This window comes from Protopterus annectens, chromosome 14.part0 (assembly GCF_019279795.1).
Source record: "Protopterus annectens isolate FY-2018-M chromosome 14.part0, PAN1.0, whole genome shotgun sequence".
NCBI lineage: Eukaryota > Metazoa > Chordata > Ceratodontiformes > Protopteridae > Protopterus > Protopterus annectens.
The window spans coordinates 525,730,277-525,752,907 of NC_056748.1; the positions used below are offsets into that span (position 1 = coordinate 525,730,277).

Here is a 22,631-nt window from a genome sequence, read left to right on the forward strand (position 1 = left end):
GCACACACTCACACCTATGGCCAATTTAGAGTGTCCAATCCAGTCCAATCCACCTACAGCAGGTCTTTGGGATGTGGGAGGAAACCGGAGCACCCGGAGGAAACCCACGTGACTACAGGGAAGACATGCAGACTCTGCACAGAAGGCACCCCAGCCGAGGATCGAACCAGAGAACCTCTTGCTGTGAGGTGGCAACACTAACCACTGCACCACAGCGGCCACCCAAATGCTGCAATATAGTCTGACATGACTAAATACGGTATTTGACATAAGATGTCTAAGACCAGGTCATTCTCTCTCCCTCTACTCATAAGAGTTGAGAGTGGCAGAATACTGTCAGCTAGTCATTCCCAGGCTAAAAAAAAATCCTTCTAATTTACAGACAGTCCTGTGCAAAGATAAACTCCTCTCCAGATCTCTGTAGGCCCATATTAAGGTACAGCAAGCAATAAGAATGTTGTAATGAAACAAAATTCACTTTAATAGCTTCTTGAGCAGATCAACAGGCTGGAAAGAGGAAGGTGGGTTGCAAAAATCATCCTAAGTACTTAACTTTCATTAACTGATAGGAATTTTCCATCTCTCTCTCTCTCTACGATGGAGTTTCAAGCTTGTTGTGAAAGTTGGATCCTAATAAAAAAGTGCTTCTAAAGGTGGCATCTCCAAGGACATTTTGAAGGGGTATTTATAAATTCACCCCAGGTATGACTGGGCCTTACCCTCTTTGAAAAGGGAGGAAAGGTCTAGGAATGGGTATTGTGAAGGTGGAAAAGGCTGTGCGGCTCAGTTGACTGGTAACTTCTATGATCTCACTGAAATCTTACTCAAAGCACCATCCACACTACATCTGAATGGTACTGTAAATTATAAACTTCAGGAGAAACCTTACACCCATAACAGCATTTGCTTTAGAAGGAAACCTTATACATGTTAATTTCCTCTTGAGAAATTACTTTAACATACCCAAAAGGAAATAAATTAATACTACAGTTTCCCTAATAAAAATTGTGTCTACGTAACAGTTCCAAAGACAAAATTCTAGAAAATTACAACCTCTCAAAGCACATCAGCCATTCACACTTCAGACAATAACAGGAGGTGCCCAGTATTATACAGCCATGGCTCCCCTCTAATAGCCAATGCACAAATGTGTCATTACATATCCCTATGGCACATCTAAGTGCCAAAAAATGTGAGCCAGGTGACTTGATATCCATGTTCGGCATTATTCTTAATCATAACAGAGTTCCCTATAGAAATGATCCTTACAATATACATCTCTCATGACAGGCACAGATCTTATATCATTTGCCTACAAGTAATATCAAGTGTTACAGTAATGAACTTAAACCAACCTACTCCCCAAAAGTATGGTGTCTGCCTGGAAAAACTCATACTAAGCCAAAAATATGACTTATGGAGGAGGTCTCTACAAAGGAGTGCGTCTCAGCTGTAGTTTGGAAAGTCAGGTATGTAAATCTTAACCATTAATTTGTCTGACATCTTTAGGTTACTGACTGGAATAAACTAGGTAAGACCATACAACCACAGGAAAGGGCCATTACTTTCTTTGCCAACAGAGTGACCATGCATCCTACTATCTAATAATATACAAGTAAGGGGGTGGGAAGATGAAAGGGGTTTGCACCTCTGCAAAACTTTCTGTTTTGTGTTAAAACATGGCGTCAGTTATTGCATCCAGCTCTGGTAGCAGACAGGAATAAAGCCCTAATTATGTCACAGGTGACTAGAGTTCAACTAGCAGTTCAGACACTTGATGGAGCACGTTGACATGCCATCCTGTGAGGAAGTGGACACACACACACACACACACACACACACACACACACACACACACAGTACTGCAATCCCTCATTGGAAGAGGCAACACTATGGTGTGTGCCCTGGGGGCAGTCTTTTGTTTCTCAGAGCAACCACCTGATTATAAACTTGGAAGCATGCACTCAAATGGGAAGGCACTGTGGATCCTCAAAGTAATGCATTTAGTTCATCTCCTTCCCAGCTACACAAAATCCTCTCTCTGCTAAAATGCCAATGAGGGAACAACCAATCTTTATGGCTGTCTGCCTGACTGCCCCACCAGAAGGCTCTCATCCTGGTACTTTATTTGGATAATTCCCTAGTATGGATGAATACACAAGCAAAGTCTGATTGGTGGTGGCTTGACGGTCAAGAGGCACCAGGACAAAAAGCACCTGGTGGCACTGTTCCAGCTGTTGACTTGCTGAGGTCTCCATACCAGACTTAAACCAGAATTCTCCACCCCCCCCCCTTACCAAGTACAATGGACCAGAAATTAATCATATGCAGAAGGAAGTGAGGGCTTCACTCCCTACACACACCCCCCCCGCACCCAAAACAGTGTGTTTTGTAAATTTTTATTATTCTTCTTCTTAGAAAAATTTTAGCCATACTGCCAGTTCAGGAAATTTGACTCAACAGTACTGACACTCTCCCAAAAGACTGGTCCGATTTCTACAACTTTCACAATGCATTCCTAAGCAACTTGCTTAACCACAGAGAAGCATGTGGCATGCATACAAACACAGGTGGCCACAAATGATCTAATCAGTATTTTTTAAAGGCTGTTATTCCAGAAGCAATACACAATAAATGGACTTCTACTGAAGGAGTATGATCTGTCATCATGACCCTGCAAAAGGGACTTTCAGCAAACCTTTTATGCATCTTTTCATGCATTTTCTTGATATATGTGAATGTAAATTATGTGTACTATTACAAAAATGCCATATATATATATGAACAAAAATACACATTTTAATTCAATTAAACAAGATCAGTACAACTGTCTCTTTCCAAGTAACATACAGAACTCTTGCACAGGATTGTTTGCAAGAATGAAACTCAGATTACATAAACACCAATTTTGCATTAAAAAAGTACATTACGAGAAATCATATTAACTTGTCCTACTGAAACACAGACAAATTAACTTTTTTTTAAGGATTCATAGCAATTGCATTTGAACATGGCTAAGATAGAACGTCCTCCTAAACGAATGGAGTCCCGTTTTATTTTTCACTTTCTTAAAATCACAAATGTCTTAAGTTATGATAATTACAATAATGCTTCACACTGTGCTCTATATAATTTTATTTATTTATTTAACCTCTGTTAACTGGGAAAGTCCAACTTGGAATAAAGCCAATTTTCAGCGGAGGCCTGGAGAGAAAAGCTCCAGACACGTCTTTGTAATGTGAGAGGAAACCCACACAAACGCAGGGAGAGCATGCAGACTCCACACAGAAGGCACCCCAGCTGAGAATCAGACTGGGGAACCTCTTGCTGTGAGGCGACAATGCTACCACAGGGTCTGAACCCCTAAATCAGATACCATTTAACAAAGCCAGAGTTATTCATGTGAGCCAGGAACAGCACATGAAGCAATGCAAATATTCTGTTCTGTAGTTCAAGAGTACAGCTTCCCAGAACTCTTCACTACCAAGCTGTGAAAACGGGCAAGAGAGTGATGTCAGCTGGCACAAACAAGTAAGGAAAGCAACCCATTTGCAAGGCTGGCAATCCACATTCCAAAAGGTAGCCATATGCAGGAATGCTGGAACGACACAACTGAATGCATGGCCAACAATCAATATATTGTTACATGGGGATATAAACGGTCAAATCTGCCAGTCACCAGCAAGTCAGTGGTACTGGCAAGTACAATGGTGGTACATAATGGGTGAGAACCTGTGGAGAGATGCTCACACTCACCCTCGTCTCTGCCAAGTGCAGGATGTAACAGTTAAGACTTGTTGTCTCCCCAACCTCATAATCTGATGCACAGTTCATTCATTTATTCCCTTCAAATGGGTTACCTACAAAAAGACATGGCAAGAAAATTAACTTACAAAGAAATGGTCTGAACAATTACAGTACACAATGGCAAGCTTCTGGCCCCAGAAGCGACAACTTTGAAACATAAATGATCAGTGACCACCCCTCCCCAAACAATAAGGCGGACAGCAAGTGAGTGGGACCAGTAAGAATTACAAGAGGACTGATAGCTTGATAGAAATCAAAGCGCAGTGTACCATAACATTTCCCAGGAAGCCTGCATACTTGCAGCATTACTGCATGACATACTTTCACTCCATCAGCAGTCAGCACACTTACAGCATCGTTGCTCTTCTGGAAGATCTCAGAGGCAAGCAGTTTCAGTGGACCACAATACACACCGGTCTTGGCTGAAAGGTATCGTTGGATAGCATGGTAAGTTTTTCCGCTGTTGGTGGGACCAGCATGAAATATAATCTTCCTCTGAATGGCTCGTGCTTCTGGGTACCTAAAGATAAGAAAAAGATTTAGAAATCAGTCTAAATAAAATGCATTTCATAATTTTGGACAGACTGTGCTAGATGTGGATGTGTTACTGTACCTGACACCACATCCATAAGGTGCATACATCCAGTGACTCAAAGAATCTCCGATTAGGGTCATTCAACTATACCAAACTGCTGCATTTACAAAGGGCCAACAAGTGACAATGTAACCTCCCTCACTTACCTCTTAGCCTTACTTCAAATAAAACTTATTTCTGGAAAGTGAGTGTGCAAATACATAACACAGTCAGTCAGTCTGCAGCACCCTGTTTCAGAAGTTTTACTGACAGTCACTGTAAGATGCTCAGCACAATGGTAAATCTTCAGTAACTCCTGCTTCACAACAGATACAAAATTCAGGTCTCCAAGCTGCTGTCAAAGGACTGCCCGTCCACAAGTTCATTGCACTGCAACACCCCCCATCCCAAGCCACCAAAAACAGGCCATTTCTCAATCCTTCCCAATAAAAATGGGGCAGCCATAAACCCCACTTCTATCCTTCAAAAATGTCCTGGTGAATAATAAATGCACCCCTTAAAGTTCATCACCAAATCATAAAACTCAGTAATTTGATCAGCATCTACAACTTAAGAGCTGCCATTATGGTGACTACCTCGTGTAACTGTTGTATCTCACTATGAAGTACCAGTTACAAATGGCACACGCAAAAGGGGAACCATGCCCAGTACTCAAAAGAGCAGAAGCGTTGATCAATTTTTAGGAGCTTAACATGTTAATGGTTGGGCAGAAAGCTTAAAAAGCCTGCTTTCCAAAATGAGATTCTATTTCTATAGATTCCATGTAGTCCATTATGGAAATGAAATCTAGGAACAGAGGACCAAGTCAGAGCAGCATATGTCCTCTGCAGAGTATTATATGGTCGAAGCCTGGACACAGGCTTTCTGATGAGCTAGTCGATGACATTAATCACACTAGTAATGGGACTTCTAGTGATAGCGCTGCAGAGACAAAAGGTTCTCCAGTTGTTATGCTGCAAGTATTCAAATGTAGCACTGAATTGTTTTAAGTGTAAGTGTAATTTTTGGTGTGATCACGCCTTATGTTTTGGAGAGTCAGTTTCCTGATTCAATCTATTATGAAAGATAAAAATGGAGGAAGCAAACATAGTGAAGAGGTGCACCTGATAAACAATGTGGAAATAAATATGTAGGTGAAGAGTGCCAGACTAAACATGTGGGCATGTCTGATAAAGTGGTGGTGGAAACATCTCTGAATAATCTGAAGGGAACTTTTCAAAGTAAGATAAATAAAGCAAGTGCTAGCTAGTTATTGCTACAGCAGCAGCTGAAGAATGTGAATCACTGATGTTACGAACTCAGATACAGGTGACATTAGTGGACATGAGGAAAGAAAACTTCAAGATCAAAACAACCAAGCTGGAAATTGTGAGGCAGAATCAGGTGGACATAGGGGATAAAACCTGTAAAAAAAAATCCAAAAATTAAAGGAACAGTCAAAAAGAGGAAAGGCAAAGATTAACTGTTTATGTTTTATACAGGGCAACCTGGACAGGTAAGAGATGAAGGCTGAGCAGTCTCATACATGTCATGTGCCGACTACATCAGGGAATGTAGAACAGCTACATAATATTTAGAAAACATTTAAAGACAAGTGCTATATCTGCTTTGGTGATCGAATATGTACAATATTGGTAACTGCGTAATTTTAGGACAATGACCGTTAAACTATGAAGCACACTGCACAATTTGAATGGTGCGAGAAATATCAACTTTGGAAGATTACATTTCATTTTTATTACCCAGAAGTGTTTCAAGCTTTTTTTTAACTAGATGAAAGACATTTTGTGATGCACAGGTGATGGCCCCCACTGGCTGAAACATACAATCCCACAGAATGGAAGCGGTAGACAGAGCACGTTATAAAAGTGAATAGCAACAGTGAAGAGTCTCAGAAGAAGAGTATGGATTCTCACCTTGAGATATCGTAGACACTTGGGACAAAATGAAAACTTGCAGACATTTGCAGAACACGTTTACTTCAGATACAGAAAGCTTCAAGAAGCATGCATAAATACTCTGTGAAATTACCTGATGTGAACTGATGTGAACAATTTCTTCTGTGGAACTGCAGGTTAAAGACTGCTCTTTTATCAATCCCTGATAAGGAAGACAGACACCAAGAAAGGAACAGAGGAGTGCCAAGTGAAAGACCAGTTCTGGTAGAGTTTATACTTGAGTCTACAACAAAAGATGTTAAAATGGAATAACTATTAGGGCATATTTAAGATACTGCAGGATAACTCTAAGAATCAGTCAGAGAAGGTTAGAAAAGAATGAGTAAACAGAAAAGAAACACAAATTACAAAGGAACAATTGGAAGAACTATATAGAGCTCACAAGTATGCAAAGTTGAGAAGATATAGGATTTTTTTGCACAGACGTTCTTTACAGACGTATCTTACACCCCAGGCAAACTTCAGAAGATTTTTCCTCATGTAGAGAGTAAATGCTGGAGACGTGATGGGAAAAGACAAGAAGTTGAAAGCACGTTTTAGAGACTGAAACAACTTACAGAAATGTTGAGCTATCAATTGGTAGAAACCCAGGACATATTTCTTTTGAATTGGAATGCAGGATCTAAATTAGTTAGGCTTTTACTATGTCTAGATAAGTTTAATGTTAATGTTGGCCAAAAAGAAATAATTAAAAAATGGAAATCAAAATCTAAACTAAATGTACCGAACTTTTCAACACTGTAAAGGAGATAAAATAAATGGATGTGTAATCTTTAGAAAAGGGAAGGAGCAAATTTCATACATATAAATGGAATTGTGGGAACAATAGATGCAGAATACATCTCAGGAAGAGGAATGAAATTTAAGGGAAGGCAGGAACAGGGCAATGTATGCAATGCTGGAGTGAATGAAAGACATACATGTACATTGCATGACAATGTCATTTACTACTAAGGTTCCTTTTCTTCTCATTTAATGTATGTGAAAAAGAAGTTAAGTACTCACCATAACGTTCCATCTGCACTGTTGTTCTTTATTTGCCTTCAACCTGTGGGTATAGGCACTGACATCGGTGCCGAGAGGGCCATATCAAGCTACGGTGTGAAAACTGAGCTCCTCCCCTACCCATAACGCCCCCTTCTCCCTCACTATCTCAGACAGAGTTTGCCTGACAAATAGGCTCCTGACCCAAACCCCAAGAAACACAGTCAACATCTAAAGCAGGCAGCAGAGAGAGAGAACAGAATATCTCCTCTGTCAGGCCAGGCACTCATGGAAATGGGGAAGGAGGGAGTGAAGGTTAAAGACAAAGTAAGAACAATGCAGATGGAATGTTATGGTAAGTATATAACTTCTTTATCTGACATTGTTCTCTTCATTTGATCTTCAACCTGTAGGACAGAGTCCCCAGCTACTTGAGCCCTGGGTGGCCTTATGAAAGGATGTCTCGGAGCACGGCGGAACCAAAAGCGGCTCTGCTCCTAGATGAAATAACCAATTTGTAATGGGATATGAAGGTGTGAGATGTAGCCCATGTAGCTGCAGTGCACATCTCATCAAGTGTTACCCTGGAGGAGAAGGCTAATGAATTAGACAAAGCCCTGATGGAGTGTGCTTTCACTGTAGGAGGAGGAGGAACCTCATGCTCTTATAAACAAGAGTGATACATCTCGCAATCCAGTTGGCAATGGTTACCTTGGAAATAGGTGATCCCAATCTGGACTTAGAATATGAGATAAACAGCTGATTGGACTTCCTGAAAGATTTGGTTCTGTCTAGACAGAAACGGATCTGCCCATGTATATTCAGCATGTGTAATTGATGCTCCCCCTTTATTTTGAAACTCTGGGAAGAACACGGGAAGATGAATGACCCGATTAATATTCTTCTCTGAAGCAACCTTGGTTATGAATGAAGGAGTCAACCTAAGAGAAACACGATCTTTGTGAAAAATAAGTATGGAGGATGAATACAAAGTGCTTGTAATTCAGAAACACGCTTAGCTGAAGTAAGAGCTACCAATAGAGCCATTTTCCATGACAAAAAAGTACAGTTGTGTACACTTACCATAAATGTAGATGTTCGAGTGTATTCACTGTTGCAGTTATCACATTTGGGTTATCCCTGCCAGGGTAGCCCTCGGTCAGCCCGAATACCAGAGACTTGGTATTTCTGCATTGGTTGCTGTCGTTTGAGACCTGACATCAGGTTGTCAGCAGTTTAAAGTAAGGCAGCCGACGCTATTACACCAGTTTTTCTTACCCTAACCTGTCAGGAGCCCCCAAGTAGGAGTCCAGGTTCTGGTGGAAGAAACCCCACCAGTGGAAAATAAATGCCAATAAGTCCCTTGTAAGGAAAGGAGAACAAGTTAGAAAGTAATAAAAGGAGAAGAAAGGGGACTGGAGGGAGGGAAGCCAGGACTGCAACAGTGAATACACTCGGAACATCTACATTTATGGTAAGTGTACACAACTGTACTATGTTCTTCATGTTTCACTGTTGCAGTCATCACATTTGGGTTGATTCCCAAAGTGGAGGAAAAGGGTGGAGGCAGTCAATGAAACTAGGGGCTGGTTAGGATGCACTGCAAAACTGCAAAGGCAAACCCTGCCCTGGATTTGAAGAAGAGGGGCAGGTGGTAATGCTTTGTAAAAGTGTGAACAGATGTCCAGGTGGCAGACTCCAGGATGTCCCTGGTGAGGACTCCTCTGAGGAAAGCTGCAGAGGTGGAGGCTGCTCTTGTGGAGTGCCCTGACCCCCTTGGGGGAAGGCTTTCCATGCTGTTTGTAGCAGACAAGGATGCAGTGTGCTATCCATTCGGAAATGGTTTGTTTGGAGATGGCTTTACCTTCTGCCCCTGTAGCAAAGCTAACCAGCAATTGATCCAACTTTCTGAAGGATTTAGTACTGTCTAGATAGCATCTGAGCGGTCTGTGTCCATCTAGAGATTGAAGAATCCTTTCCCCCTTGTTCTGGGGATTAGAAAAAAAGGTGGGCAAATGAATGGATTGGTTGAAAGCCACACTGGACACCACCTTGGGCATGAAGAATGGGTCAGTTCCGACAGACACCCTGTCTGCATGGAAGATTGATAAAGGGTTCCACAGAGACTCTTCTGGCTGAAGTGATGGCCAGAAGAAATGCTGTCTTTCGGGAGAGAAATGTTAGCAGCTGGTTCGAAAGGGGGCAGGGTGAGCTTTTCCAATACAAGTTAAGGTCCCAAGCTGGTGTTGGTGCCCTTCTGGGTGGTGTCAAGTTGCTAGCCCCTCTTAGGAACTGTTTGATCAAAAGGTGTGAGAAAAGAGGCTGCTCAGTGGGAAAATGAGCAGAAATAGCACAGGCATGAATTTTTATAGAAGAGAAAGAGGCCACTGTGCAGTAGATCAACTAAGTAATCCAGGATGAGAGGGAGGGAGGGCTGTGCCATATTGGCTCCCTTAGCCTGGATCCAGGTGCAGAACCTTTTCCATTTATCAGCATAAGACTTTCTGGTGCTTGGACGTCTTGCCTCACGGATAACATCCAGAACCTGTTTACTGAGGTTGGCAGATTGGTTCAGTGTTAGGGAATAAGCCAAGCTGCCAAAATGAGTGTCTGCAATTGGGGATGCATGAATTCCCCTTCCCTCTGGGTCAGGAGGTTTGGAATTTGAGGAAGGTGTCACGGGGATAGTGAGGACAGGCTGCGCAGCAGGGGTACCAGTGCTGCCAGGGCCAGTCTGGAGCTACAAGAATGGTCCTTGGTTTTTCCTCCCTTATTTTGAGCAGTACCCTGGGGATGAGATGTAGGGGAAGAAAGGTATAGACCGATAACCTGACCCAGGGGAAGGACATGGCATCCACTTTCCAAGCCATGCAGTGTTGCTCCCTGGTGCAGAATTTGCTGAGCTGATGGTTGGTGTGGGAGGCAAAGAGGTCTACCTGCGGGGTTCCCCATTTCTGAGTTATTAGGTTGAAGGTACTTCTGTTGAGTTGCCACTCATGTGGGTCCAGAAGATCTCTGCTTAATTGGTCTGCCAGAGAGTTGAGAGAGCCTGGTAGGAATTGTGCTAACAGGTGTAGTTATGTGCCAGAGGCTGTGTGCCAAAGGGTCATGGCCAGCCTGCATAGAGGGTAGGAGTGAGTCCCTCCCTGCTTGTTGATGTACCACATCACAGTGGTGTTGTCTTTTTCGATCAGGAGAACCCCTGGAGAGAGAAGGGGCTTGAAAGCTATCAAGGCATGCTGCACAGCCACCATCTCTTTTTGACTGATGTGCAAAGGGATTTGCTGTGGGCTCCATTGGCCCTGTATGCACCTGCCATCCAGGTGTGCACCCCAAGCATAGTCTGAGGAGTCTGTGGTGAGGGTCTGGGCGGCAGGTGGTGGGGAAAAGACATTCCCTTGTTGTGGGAGCATGCTATTGCCCACCAAAGAAAATCTTTTCTGAGGCAAGGAATTATAGGTAGAAGAGTTTCCAGGTCTTGACAGTGCTGGCACCAAAGATCTTTAGGTACCATTGAAGTTTCATCATATGCAGTCTGGCATATGGAATGAGTAGTATGCAAGATGCCATGAACCCCAGAGTTTGCAGAATCTTCCTTGCAGTTAGCTGGGGCCCTGTGGCTAGTTGAGAGAAGCAGGACGTCAGGAAAATTTGTTCCTCTGGAGTAAGGTACGCCATCTGGGAAGCTGTTTCCAGACTTACTCCCAGGAAGATTATCCTTCGGGTGGCCACCTGTTTGGATTTCTTTTTGTTGACTGTGTACCCTAGGGAGGTTAGTAGGGTCTTTACAAAGGCCAGGTGCTTGAATAGCTTCTCCTGGCTGTCTGCTTGAATAAGGTAGTCATCTAAGTATGGGTAAATCTGAATATTTCTTTGTCTGCAAAAGGCAATGGCCGGAGCCAGACATTTTGTGAAAACTCTGGGAGCAGTAGATAAGCCAAACGGAAGTGCAGAGAACTGAAAGTGTTGAGACCCTGCCCTGAAGCATAGGTATTTCCTGCATGATTCCCTGATAGGAATGTGGAGGTAGGTCTCCTTTAGATCTAGGGTGGCTAACCAAGTGTTTACGAAACAGTACCAGAGTACAAAGATTCTCAACAACTAGACAAAAACTCGAACCAAAGATGGAGCTCAGATGACTCGCTTGTAGCTGGAATGGCAGCAAACGACATCGGAGGTAGTGAGGGAAAGAGGGTCATTATGGACATGGGAGAAGCTCAGTTTCGGCACCGTAGCTTGGACATACCTGGCTCGGCACCAATGTCAGTGCCTATACCCACAGGTTGAAGATCAAATGAAGACAACAACGTCAGATCTCATGTTGCAACATAAAATGTGATGACTTAATGTAGATACTATGTTTTTCCTATGTGGTGGGAACTGACAAATAATAAATATAGCTAAGCTAAATATAGATTATGTGGTTATTATGTCTTATCATATTGAAAGAGGTGGATGGGAAGAGTCTGCCTGCTTTGAGAGATGGACTGTGTGATATTGAAGAGAAAAATCACTCCAGCAGCAAAGGAAGAATGGTAAATTTATTTGGTACATAGACCCAAGTAGAAAGGCAAGATCGGTTTCAGCAATAGATCGTCTTAGTTAAGTGAAATCAACCAAAATCAATGCATTTAAATAATAAATCAACATTGCAAGACACTAATTACACAAGTTCCAAGTTATATGGTCTGGTACCAAAAACATTTACATATCTACATGTTAACTACCAGCTTAATAGATACTTATAAAACACAGCATGTAAAATACAATTTATAGCGGTAGCGTTGTCGCCTCACAGTAAGACGCTGTCCTGTTCGATTCTCAGCTGGAGCGTCTTCTGTGTGGAGACATGCGTGAATGGGCGTAACTTCGTTGAAGGTTGTGCATCACAGCTGGCAACTCGGCACGTAAAAATCTACTGCCAATCATTAGCGGACCGGAGTTCCGCTGTGGCGACCCCTAACCAGGAAAAGCCGAATGACACAACTGAAGTAGTATATTGTGCTATACAAAAACCTCATGAAAACATTAGTAACAAATAGCACTCAAAGCAGATGCTGTTATGTGAAGGTACGGGCCTCCAGTGAATGAAACAAGGAGCAACAAAGTCATCACGTTGGTGTATTCTCACTGTTACTGCAGTGACCAGGACCGGATAAAAATAACATTTCCTAAAATTATTCATCAACACCAGGTGGTAGCAGAGCCCTCATATTAATCAGCCACATTTGATCCTCTCTATCCAGAGGTTGACGGCTTTTAATCAATAAAAATGCTAAAAACTCACTTATCCAGCAAGTGGCTGTGCTCATGCACCACTCCAGATTACATCATCACTGTCAGCTGCTGTTACCTCTTCTAGGCTGACTTACTACTCTATAAATACATAGGTACTTTAAGCTCTGATAATTAGGAAGGACAATCTGTTTATAAATATCCTTGTATGGGTTTTGCATCTGATTTTTCATAGTAGTTTTATAATGTATATATGGAACTTGTTTCACTTTGCTATAGTCACATATATGTAACCAAGTGCGATACAAAATGTACACAAATGTGTTTTTCTTGTATGTACTCTGTGGAGTTTTTCTCCACAGACCTCCGCTGAAAAAGGATCCAGTCAGTCTTTCCCAGCAATAAATAAAATAATAAAATAAATAATATCTGTTAACACCAGTACAGACAAAAAGATGCACTGTTATGCTGAACAGTGCTTGTACAAAGCATTACTCAACCTCTTACATCAGATTTCACTCAAATGCTCTCTGACTCGAAACTTAAAAGGGCACAAAGTTTTGCTGACGTAAAAGGTGCAGCAAAAACATTATGCTAAGAAAATAATCCAATCAGCATTACATGTAATAAGATGACAAATGAGACAGGTCACACAAGTATTGGAACTAGAACGCAATTGGTTGCAAGTGTGTATGAATACAGATATTACACTGTCCATGTGGTCTGAAACCGGTCAAACAGAACTGAAACAAAGAGCCAGAATTCAATCTCTCTACATTTATAGTCAAGCAAAACTTATAATAGATTCATTCCTTTCCTCTATGTAAAGACAGAATGTCATGAAAAACCGGTTTTCAAATACAAATAGCTTGGGCCAATACTTTTGAATAACTTGTTTTATTTTATACATATTACTATTAAAAGCAATGACACACCCAAGATCATCAGGTTTTGTCTTGGTACTGCAATAAATCATTGTGTGACATGATGTTGTGCTCTTTAATCACATTCAACATTGCACACTTACAGGATACATTTACAAATCTGTGTCTTACATCCTTAGATGAAGCACCAAAGTCATGAGAGGACAAATACATTTGATAGCCATGAACTAAGTTAGGAATGTTTTTGACCCCATGGTTCAGATGGCAACTCATACCACTTAATAGTGACTTTTTAGAGTAAGACTTGCGATAAAAGTAGAATGCAGAGTTCTATCTAGTAATTTAGTCATGCGAATGTCAAGAAAATGAACGGTGAAGCATTCTGCTCTAAGTGAGCATTGTACACCAAAATCTATGTTCAAACAACATGAGAATTCACTCAATTCCACTCTGTATCCCTATCACATCAGCGAAAAGTCATGTAAAAAACATTGCCACATATTTATTTATTTATTTATTGCATTTGTTTACTGGGAAAGTCCATGGGGCCTAAAAGAGCCCATTTTCAGTGGAAAGCCCGGGGAGAAAAGCTCCGACAAGAACATAGATGGCAGAAAAAAAAAATTAAACATTAATTGACACAGAAGTAGAAACAGTGTTACGCATAGTGGTTACAGTAACATATACAGAATATATACATAATAGGAATTTAGTTGGTTGCCAGATTAATTTGTCTCTGTTTTTACCACTCTCAATTCATCAGCATTATTGTACCAGTATCAACAAGTGATGAAAGAAAAAAATAATAAATATGGAGAAAGTATCATCAGTCACTAGTAGTAAAAAGCATAGGAATTTAGTTATAATATAAGGAGAAGGAAGAGGTTAGGTTATAGAGCAGGTACACAGCCAGGAAGAGCTGAGATGATTTTTCAGCATTTCTTTGAAGGTGGTGGTGCTGCCCATGTTTCTTATAGAAGGAGGAAGCGAGTTCCAAAGTTTGGCGATGGTGAAGGAGTAGAGCAGTTGACCAGCCGGTAAGCTGGGCTTTTCTACTTTTAGAAGTAGATGATTTTCAGATCTTAGTTGCCTGCTGGGTTGGTATTTGGCAAGTAGAGTTGAAAGAGCAGGAGTTTCTGTGGGTCTGTAGATTATTTTCTATGCTGTAGTTAGCTGGGTGAAAGAGATGGTGGAGGAATTCCAACCAGCCTAATTGTTTCAGTGAATTACAGTGGTGGGATGAGAATTTGGCATTGGTGGCAAATATGGCTATTCTGTTGTAACACACTTCAAATTTGGATTTTGTAGAATTTTGGATATTAGTGAGGAAAGGGGCACCATAAAGGAGAGAGGGTAATAAAAATGTAGTTGCAAGGGTTTGTCTAGTAGAGAGGCTAAGAAAGTGTTGGTGCCTGTACAGCACACCGAGCTTTGGGTGTGTGTGTTTGACATTACTGTTTATGTGTAGGTCAAAGGTTAGGTTTTCATCTATAATAATGCCTAGCAATTTAGTGTGTGGGGCAACTTCTATAGTGGTATTGTCTTGGGCTTGTATACTGAAGAGTTTTTTTTATCTAGGGGAGTGGTTTTCTTAGGGGGTAAAAATTACTAGTCTTTTTTTTTTATTTAGGGAAAGATGATTGTTAAGCTTCCAAGATTCAGTAGAGGTGAGGGCATTCTCGGTGATCTGCTGGAGTTCAGAGCTGGAATTTGCAGTGTATATTATTGTGGAGTCATCAGCATACTGGATTACTGAGCATTGTGGGAGAGTGGTGCGAAAGTTATTAATAAAACAGTGTAAGAAACTTCTCTGTGTGGAAGATTTTCAGTCCATATATCTCTAGTTAATCACTGGTATATTAATCAGATTAGACAATAGTAGTAGAAGTAGTGAACATAAACTCGTCTTAAGTCAAAAAAAATATATATAATTGTACAGAATTACTAAGTATTCAAAAGTAACCCAAGCAAGGCAGGTAGTCTGTTTACAGTCGAAAATCCTTAATAAAGGATTTTCGAAAAGGATTTTCGACTGGAGACTGTGTACTTAATAAAGGATTTTCAACTGGATCTGTGTACGTAAAGGATTTTCGACTGGAAACGGACTGCCTGCCTTGCTTGGATTACTTTCAAATACTCAGTAATTCTGTACAATTTTATATAAACATATCATTTTTTTTTTTTTTTTTTACTTGAGACGAGTTTAAGTTCGCTACTTCCACTTTTGTCTGATCTGATTAATATACCAGTGATTAACTAGAGAGATATATGGACTGAAATTCTTCCACACAGAGAAGTTTCTTACACCGTTTTGTTTTTGGACCCACTACACTTGTTTAGTGGGTTGTTTTGAGACTTCAGGGACACCACGGACATTACTTGTTTTTTTGTTTTTTCAAGCTGTTACAGGACCAGGTATGGAGCCTTGGGGTACCCCAGTGGAAGTATTGAGGAAGGGAGAGTAAGACTGTTGCCATTTGGTGGACTGCTGCCTATTGGAGAGATAGCTATTGAACCATTGTAGGGTAGGTGGGGAAATGTGGAGGGGAGATAGTTTAGAGAGGAGGACAGTGTGGGAAATGGTATTGAAAGCTTTTGAGAGGTTGAGGAAAAGAGAAGCGATTATTTTACCAGAATCCCGTGCCCATTTAACTGTGTCAAGGAAGGAGAGGAGGGCTGTAGTGGTGCTGCGCTCTAGTCTGAAACCATGCTGAGTGGGTGACAGAATTTGATTTTCAAGCAGGTGGCTGAGGAGTTTGGCATGGATGCATTCTTCCAGTATTTTAGAGAGGGGTGAGAGAATAGCTATGGGTCGAAAGTTTGTGGTGTCTGTGTTGGTGCCACCTTTGAGTAAGGGAAGAATGAATGCTTTTTTCCAGATGCCTGGGACAAGGGACTCTAATTGATCTGTTAATGAGTATGTTGATGGGATAAGCTATAGAGTTTGCAGCTAGCTGCCGGAAGTGTGGGGGTAGATTGTCAGGGGCCAGAGTACAGGGTTTTAGCTTAAGTAAAATCTGTTTTTATTGTAGCAATGAGAATGGGGGAGAATTTTAGGTTACAACTGTGTGTAGGATTGTTTTCTGGGATGCTCTGGTCATTAGCTGTCTTGGTGGTGTTAACCATAGGAAAGGTGGCGGTTAGGTTAGCTATGGTGTCAATGAAGTAGGAATGGAAGAGGGTGGCAAGTTCGGTAGAGGTTTGTGTTGGTCAGGGGATGGGTTGCTTTGAGAACCTGGATGTAACAGATGGTTGATGGAAGACCAGAATTTTTGGTGATTATTTTTATGTTGGCTTTGTAGGTGGAGGCACTGGGCTTTTTTTTCATTGGTTATTAGACATTTTGCCTGGTTACGGAGTTGTTTGTATTGTATTAGAGTTGTAGGGTCTGTTTTTCTGCCATGATTTCCAGATTTTATCCCTTATGGACATGACTTCTTTGGTGGATTTTGAGAGCCAGCTTGAATGGTTATGTTTTATTCATTTTTGGCGGGTGAGTGCTTGCCTATTTAGGATATCTAGGAATGTTCAGTTAAAGAACTCAAAAGCCTCGTTAAGTGGCAGGGATTTGAGGGGTTCCCAATTTACTTTAGCTAAGGTTTCATTAAATATGGATGGTTGGAACTTGGTCAAATTTCTGGTTGATTTGTATTGGTGTTGCGTTGGGGTAGTTTTGCATAGGATATATGCTAGGTGGTGGTCGCTAATGGTATTAGGTAGTATGCCTGCAGTGATGATATTGTTAGGGTGGACACTAATGTCCAGTCTATTGCGGAGGCCCAAATGTTATTTTTGTGGGATCTGGTGATGGCTTCAGTTAGTTGCGAGAAGTTGTGAAGGTTTACGTTTTTTGATTGTTGTGGGCAATGTCTAGCCAATTGAGGTTTACATCACCTAAGATGATGGTTTCAGTCCAGACAAGTATGTTTTCTAATATTGGTATGTTGTTTCCTGGAGGAATATACAGAGCAATTATGCAAATGTTTTTATGGTTAAGTTTTAATACAGAGATTAGTACTTCGGCTTTGGAGAAGTTGGGTGTTTGTTCTAAATAGGGAATTAATGTATATTTGCTAGGGAAGAGTATTGCTGCTACTACTCCTCTCTTGTTTGGCCGATCAGCTCTCAAACATGAGTAGCCTGGGGGAAGAAACTCAGTGTCTTTTACATATGATTTCAACCAGGTTTTGGCAACTGCTATAATATCAGGGCTGTTCTGTGAAATTCATGCCTGGAGTTCAGGTATCTTGTTTCTAAGGCTTTGGAGATTTATGGTTGACAGCAAGAGAGATTTGCTAAGGTTGGGAAGGGCTGTACCTGGATTGGGATGTACATCATCACACTGGGATATAATGCTTTGCCAAATTATGTGAGCTATACTTAGCTATTTCTTGAAAATGGTACAGTTGCTGCTGATGGTGTGATAATGGGGGTGCCTGTGGAGAGAGAGAAATTTTACTTTGGATAGTACAGAGGTATTAACTGTGAATTAGCTAGGGTGGATGTGTGAGTAATGTGGTAAATGTGGGTTATGTTTGGTGGTTGTACAGGTGGATGTAGGAGGTATGTTGGGTATCTGGAAGGTTGTGATTATTATTAGGACAGAGAGCGTAAGTGAGAGAAGTGAGAGCATAGAAAAAGTAGTGAGGGACATAACGATGGTTGAATGTAGTGTGATAACACTATATGGCCCTATTCAGAATGGGTGGGGAGGCAGATTAGTTAAGAGGTAAGGTATGACTGTAGGAAATAATTAAAGAGGTTATAGGACAGGTGGAAGAGAGGTGTGGGCGGGATAAGGTTAGGTATAAGGATGATGTTGTGGGGGGAGGATGGGGATGGCGGCAGGGGGATGGGGGCAGGGAGGAAAGCGGAGTGAACGTAGCGGGTCCAGCCCCCACTGGGAGAAGAGCTGAAAAACTATCAGCATATGGTGAGGAATAAGCTTAAAAATATCAGTATCTAACAAAAGACTGATCTATATTGATATTGTGAAAAAAAATATTCCCTGGCAGATGACTGGGACTAGCAGTAAAAGACCAGGAACATTTATTTGTGCATTTCTATTTTGTCCAAAGGAAGAAAGGCCCTTCTTAGGACTGCATCCAGAAGGCACCCCACTGAAACTATTCTGTGGGAAGAAATTTATGAAGATTTTTTTGAACTCCAGACTAAAGAGATCCTTGACCACAGTCAAAGAATCTTGACAACTGGAAAATAGTCTGCAAATAAAAGACAACCATCGAAATGTGAAAAAAAATGTGAATGCCTTGTAGTTAGCAGTGAGCAATCACTAGAGCCAGGCAGTTTGTAAATACCCTGGTATAGTGTACATCTCAAAGGGCAAAACAGAAAAATAATGTAAACTAGATTCAGAAAGTCTTTTAAAAAGTCAGAATTCTTTGCAAACTAAAATGTTGGGAGGGTGGTCTAATGGTTAAGGTGTTTGCCTTACAAACACACAAGGTGCAGGTTTTGAGTCTCACAAAGGATGGTGGGGCCTTTAAAAATGGCTCATAGGGGCAAGTTAGCTTAGTACTAAGCTATGAACCTATGTGATAAGCATATGTTAAGTCTAACTCTAATATTACCATAAAACTGATGGGAGGAATGACGTAGCAAAGTTGGAGGAATAACATATTGAACCTTGGGACTTTGGTAAAGAGGTTGAGAAAGGACAGATTTGTGATTGGTCTCTGGGTTTCTTCTTTCTTTGGCATCAGAAAGATCCTTGGATGAAATAATTTCACTGTCTGAACTGAGGACACAGGTTCTATGATCTCCAGACACATTTGTTCAAGGAATAAACAGAACTCTGGTTTGCAGGAAGAGGAGGAATCAATCCCCTGAAAAAGAGGAATGGACTTTCATGCCCTCTACACCCTTGCTGAATTATTCTCTGAACCCATTTGTCTGAGATTATCTAATACCACAGAGGAACATGTAAACCTAAACTGAGGGGCAGATTTAAGGGTTCCCCAGGGTCAAGAGGGGTTACTTGAAGAAGCAAATAGTTATTCTGTTTTCAACTGTCCCTGGCTCTGGGAGGTTCCCTCTTCTTTTTAGAGCCTTCTTATCACTGATTTTTGAAATTATTTGTACCTTGCTGAGATTGTTTTGTTTCCTGTAAAAGGGTCACAAATTAAAAAGTTAGTTTTTGATGAACTTTGAAAAGGAGGTTTGAAACATCTGGGTAACAGCTTGTATTGACTCTGCTCTCATCAAATCTTTTGAGGACCTCAACAGCAAAAAGGCCAAACAATTCAACTTTGTAAAGGGGATCATTTAAAATTTCATTAACACCTCCCAAGTATTTACCCAAGCAAATCTTCTCATAACGGAGCAGTAGCAGTTCTGGATACAACATCAGCAGAATCCTAAGGGCACTTTAGAGAGCGTGTCTGGTTACTTAAGCAGCAGAAACTTTTAAGGAATTTAGAGAAGGTTTAACCTCTGAAGAAACAAGGTTAACTGTTAACGTTTTCATGTTCTTATAAGAAGCCAGTAAAATTTTTAACACATAAGCCTGGCAAAATCCTGAATGTTAATGTCAGCAAAGAATAAACCTTCTACCCAAAGCTTTCTCATCCTTGTCAGAAGGACTGGATATAATAGCATTTACAATATTTTGACAGCATGCAGCTGATAAGGAAATAACTGCATGATCTAATTTAGGATTAGGGAAAAAAAAGACATGTTATACAGTATAGCTCTGATCATCAGATTTTTGCAGGTAAGTTCAGCTTCAGGCATACTGCAAGCTGTTAAGAAATCACCTCTAATGGCTGGTTAAATTAGACGAACAGCTGCAGGCTGAGGAAAATCCAGTTGCAACAAATCATAATACTTCTGGGAGATTAGGATTTCATTCTGTTTCTACTGAAATCACTTCATTTTAGTTATAGTACCAAATAAAATACATTGGATGGGAGACAGGAAATTCACCCAGGGGATCACGTCATTCGCCCTGCTAGACAGGGGTCCAGGGAAGTAAATATTGTGGGAAGAAATATCCAGGGAATTGTTATGACTAGGCTTGTATAGGCCCTAGGGCCGATAGCCTAGTACCAACTAATGAACATCTCTTTTGGAGAGACAACTGAAGAAACACTGTTCAGAACAGAATCCTTTGCATGAGAAGAATTCACTGAAGAAAAAGATTCCCCTTCAAGACCCTGCTCTTTTAACTGGGAATCAGTGAAAGAAAGGGTTATTTTTTTTTCTTTTAGAACTCAGTGAAGAAACAGGATTTAAAAACATTAAAGGCTTGAAATAATCCTTTAGCAAACTCCAGTACGGTTTTCGCTATCCACAATGAGAGAAACAAAAGCCATGCTTAACGTTTTGCTTTTTTTTCTTGGAAGACACCCCCACCCCACCCCACCCCGGAAAAAAGCTAATCCACAGCAGGGGCACCAACATACAAATCAAGAAATCGGGAACCTTTAACATCCAGCTATGAAGAAAGACTGTTCTCGCCTACCTGACTGACTGACAAGTGAGGTTCTCCTTCACCTGGAGAAAACAACCCAAAATCCGCAGAGTAGGTTCTCAGTCCTTAGTGTCTTCCCAAGGATCTACACCACTGTGAACAAAAAAATGATAAGCAATCCAAGGAAAAAGGTCTGGCCACAACAGAATCACTCATCAGCAGATGAGGCAGTAAACAAGCCAGCCTGACACCCAAAGACTCAAAAGAAATGTTCTTTTTGCAGATGGGGGAAGGTAGAACTGAAGAGAACAATAAATGTGCCTGAAAGGTGAGTAGAGGAGCCTGACAGAGATGTTAAAATTGACAAGCTGAAACACAAGCCCCACGCAGATCATCTATATTCACACAGTTTCTACTGCTGTAAACTTAAATTTAAATAAGCCATTAAAAAAACACTAGAATCATTTTAAGTTCCATTATGTCTCTAAAAATGATTCCAACTAAAGAAAAAGTAAGCAGAAGAAATTATATACTATTAACCAGAGAAAACAGAGCAAAATAAACAAAAACAACTAACAAGTATTTTTACCAATTCACAGGTAATCTCAGGTCACTGATTTTCCGCAAATCATCCATGCAGTCCAACATCGGAAAGATCTGCTTAGCGTGTCGCATAAAAGTAAGGGAAAAGGTCATCAACATGCCCTGAAAAAACGCAAGAGATGACATCACCAGGTTGTATACAGCTCAGTACATCTCAGGTATGAACTTAGTTACACAGAAAGGCGTGCTATATTATACACAAAGCAAATGTGATCAGAGGCTTAATGCGCACTACATCCAACATGCTACAAGCGCTGCTCTAACCAATCTACCAGGTAACCCAACTATGAAACTGGGGCAAATCTTTCTACTGCTACATATTAACATAACTCATAAGCAATAAAACCATGTCTGGTGAGCAATGTTTTGAGAAATGCATTGCTAGTTGCTACAGCACTTCTTGCTCATTATTTTCTAACATGCAATGGTACTTCACAGTGACACCATCCAGGGCTCTGTCTGTATACATTTCCACATATACAGCAGCCAGTAGCAGGAGCTGATCAGGAGTCTATAGGCTACTGTGAACTTTGATTAAAAGTTTGGGAGCTCAGCATGAACAGCTAATGTGTTATAAAACACCTCAAAAGTAAATCTTACATTTGTCACTAGAAACTGTGATTTACAATATTGCATCCAAATGGGCATTTAATAACTGCCCCTTATACTCCGACAGGGGCTGGATATTCAGAGATGTAAGTCTGACTACTACTGTGTTTATCAATGCCTCTTCCCAAATGCATTAATGGAATTATGTCGACATTTATTTATTCTGAAGTTTCCTCTCTCTCTCTCTCTCTGCTTATATCATTAGTGGTAACAAAGCATTCCCCATATTCACCCAAAATCCATCTGGATTGTGGGAAACCAGCTGCAACCCTGCCAATCAAGGTTATCAGCCTCCCTTGTAGGTGGCAAGGATGAGAGGTGACAAGGTCACAGAGTTGCAGCAATGAGAGGTGAGAAGGTCACAGAGTTGCAACAATCACCAACATGGTCAGGTGGGAATCCTAACCGCCTGCATGCCAGATTTCCTTCTTAAAGGCCACTGATTACAATCAGGAGTAGTCTAGGAATGTCACCACCACCCAAGCCCCCATCCGTATGGCCAGCCCATCTTCCATTCTGAGTCC

The 22,631-nt window shown here is 41.1% G+C and overlaps 1 protein-coding gene across 1 annotated transcript in view; it reads right to left on the bottom strand.

The window, feature by feature from the left end:
- Positions 1 to 22,631, bottom strand: part of SUPV3L1 (Suv3 like RNA helicase) — a 1,221,766-nt gene that overhangs the window by 942,444 nt on the left and 256,691 nt on the right. Inside the window, 3 exon segments of the mRNA XM_044056280.1 lie at positions 4,159 to 4,327; positions 21,485 to 21,573; positions 21,575 to 21,600. Coding sequence (XP_043912215.1) covers positions 4,159 to 4,327; positions 21,485 to 21,573; positions 21,575 to 21,600 — 284 coding nt within the window.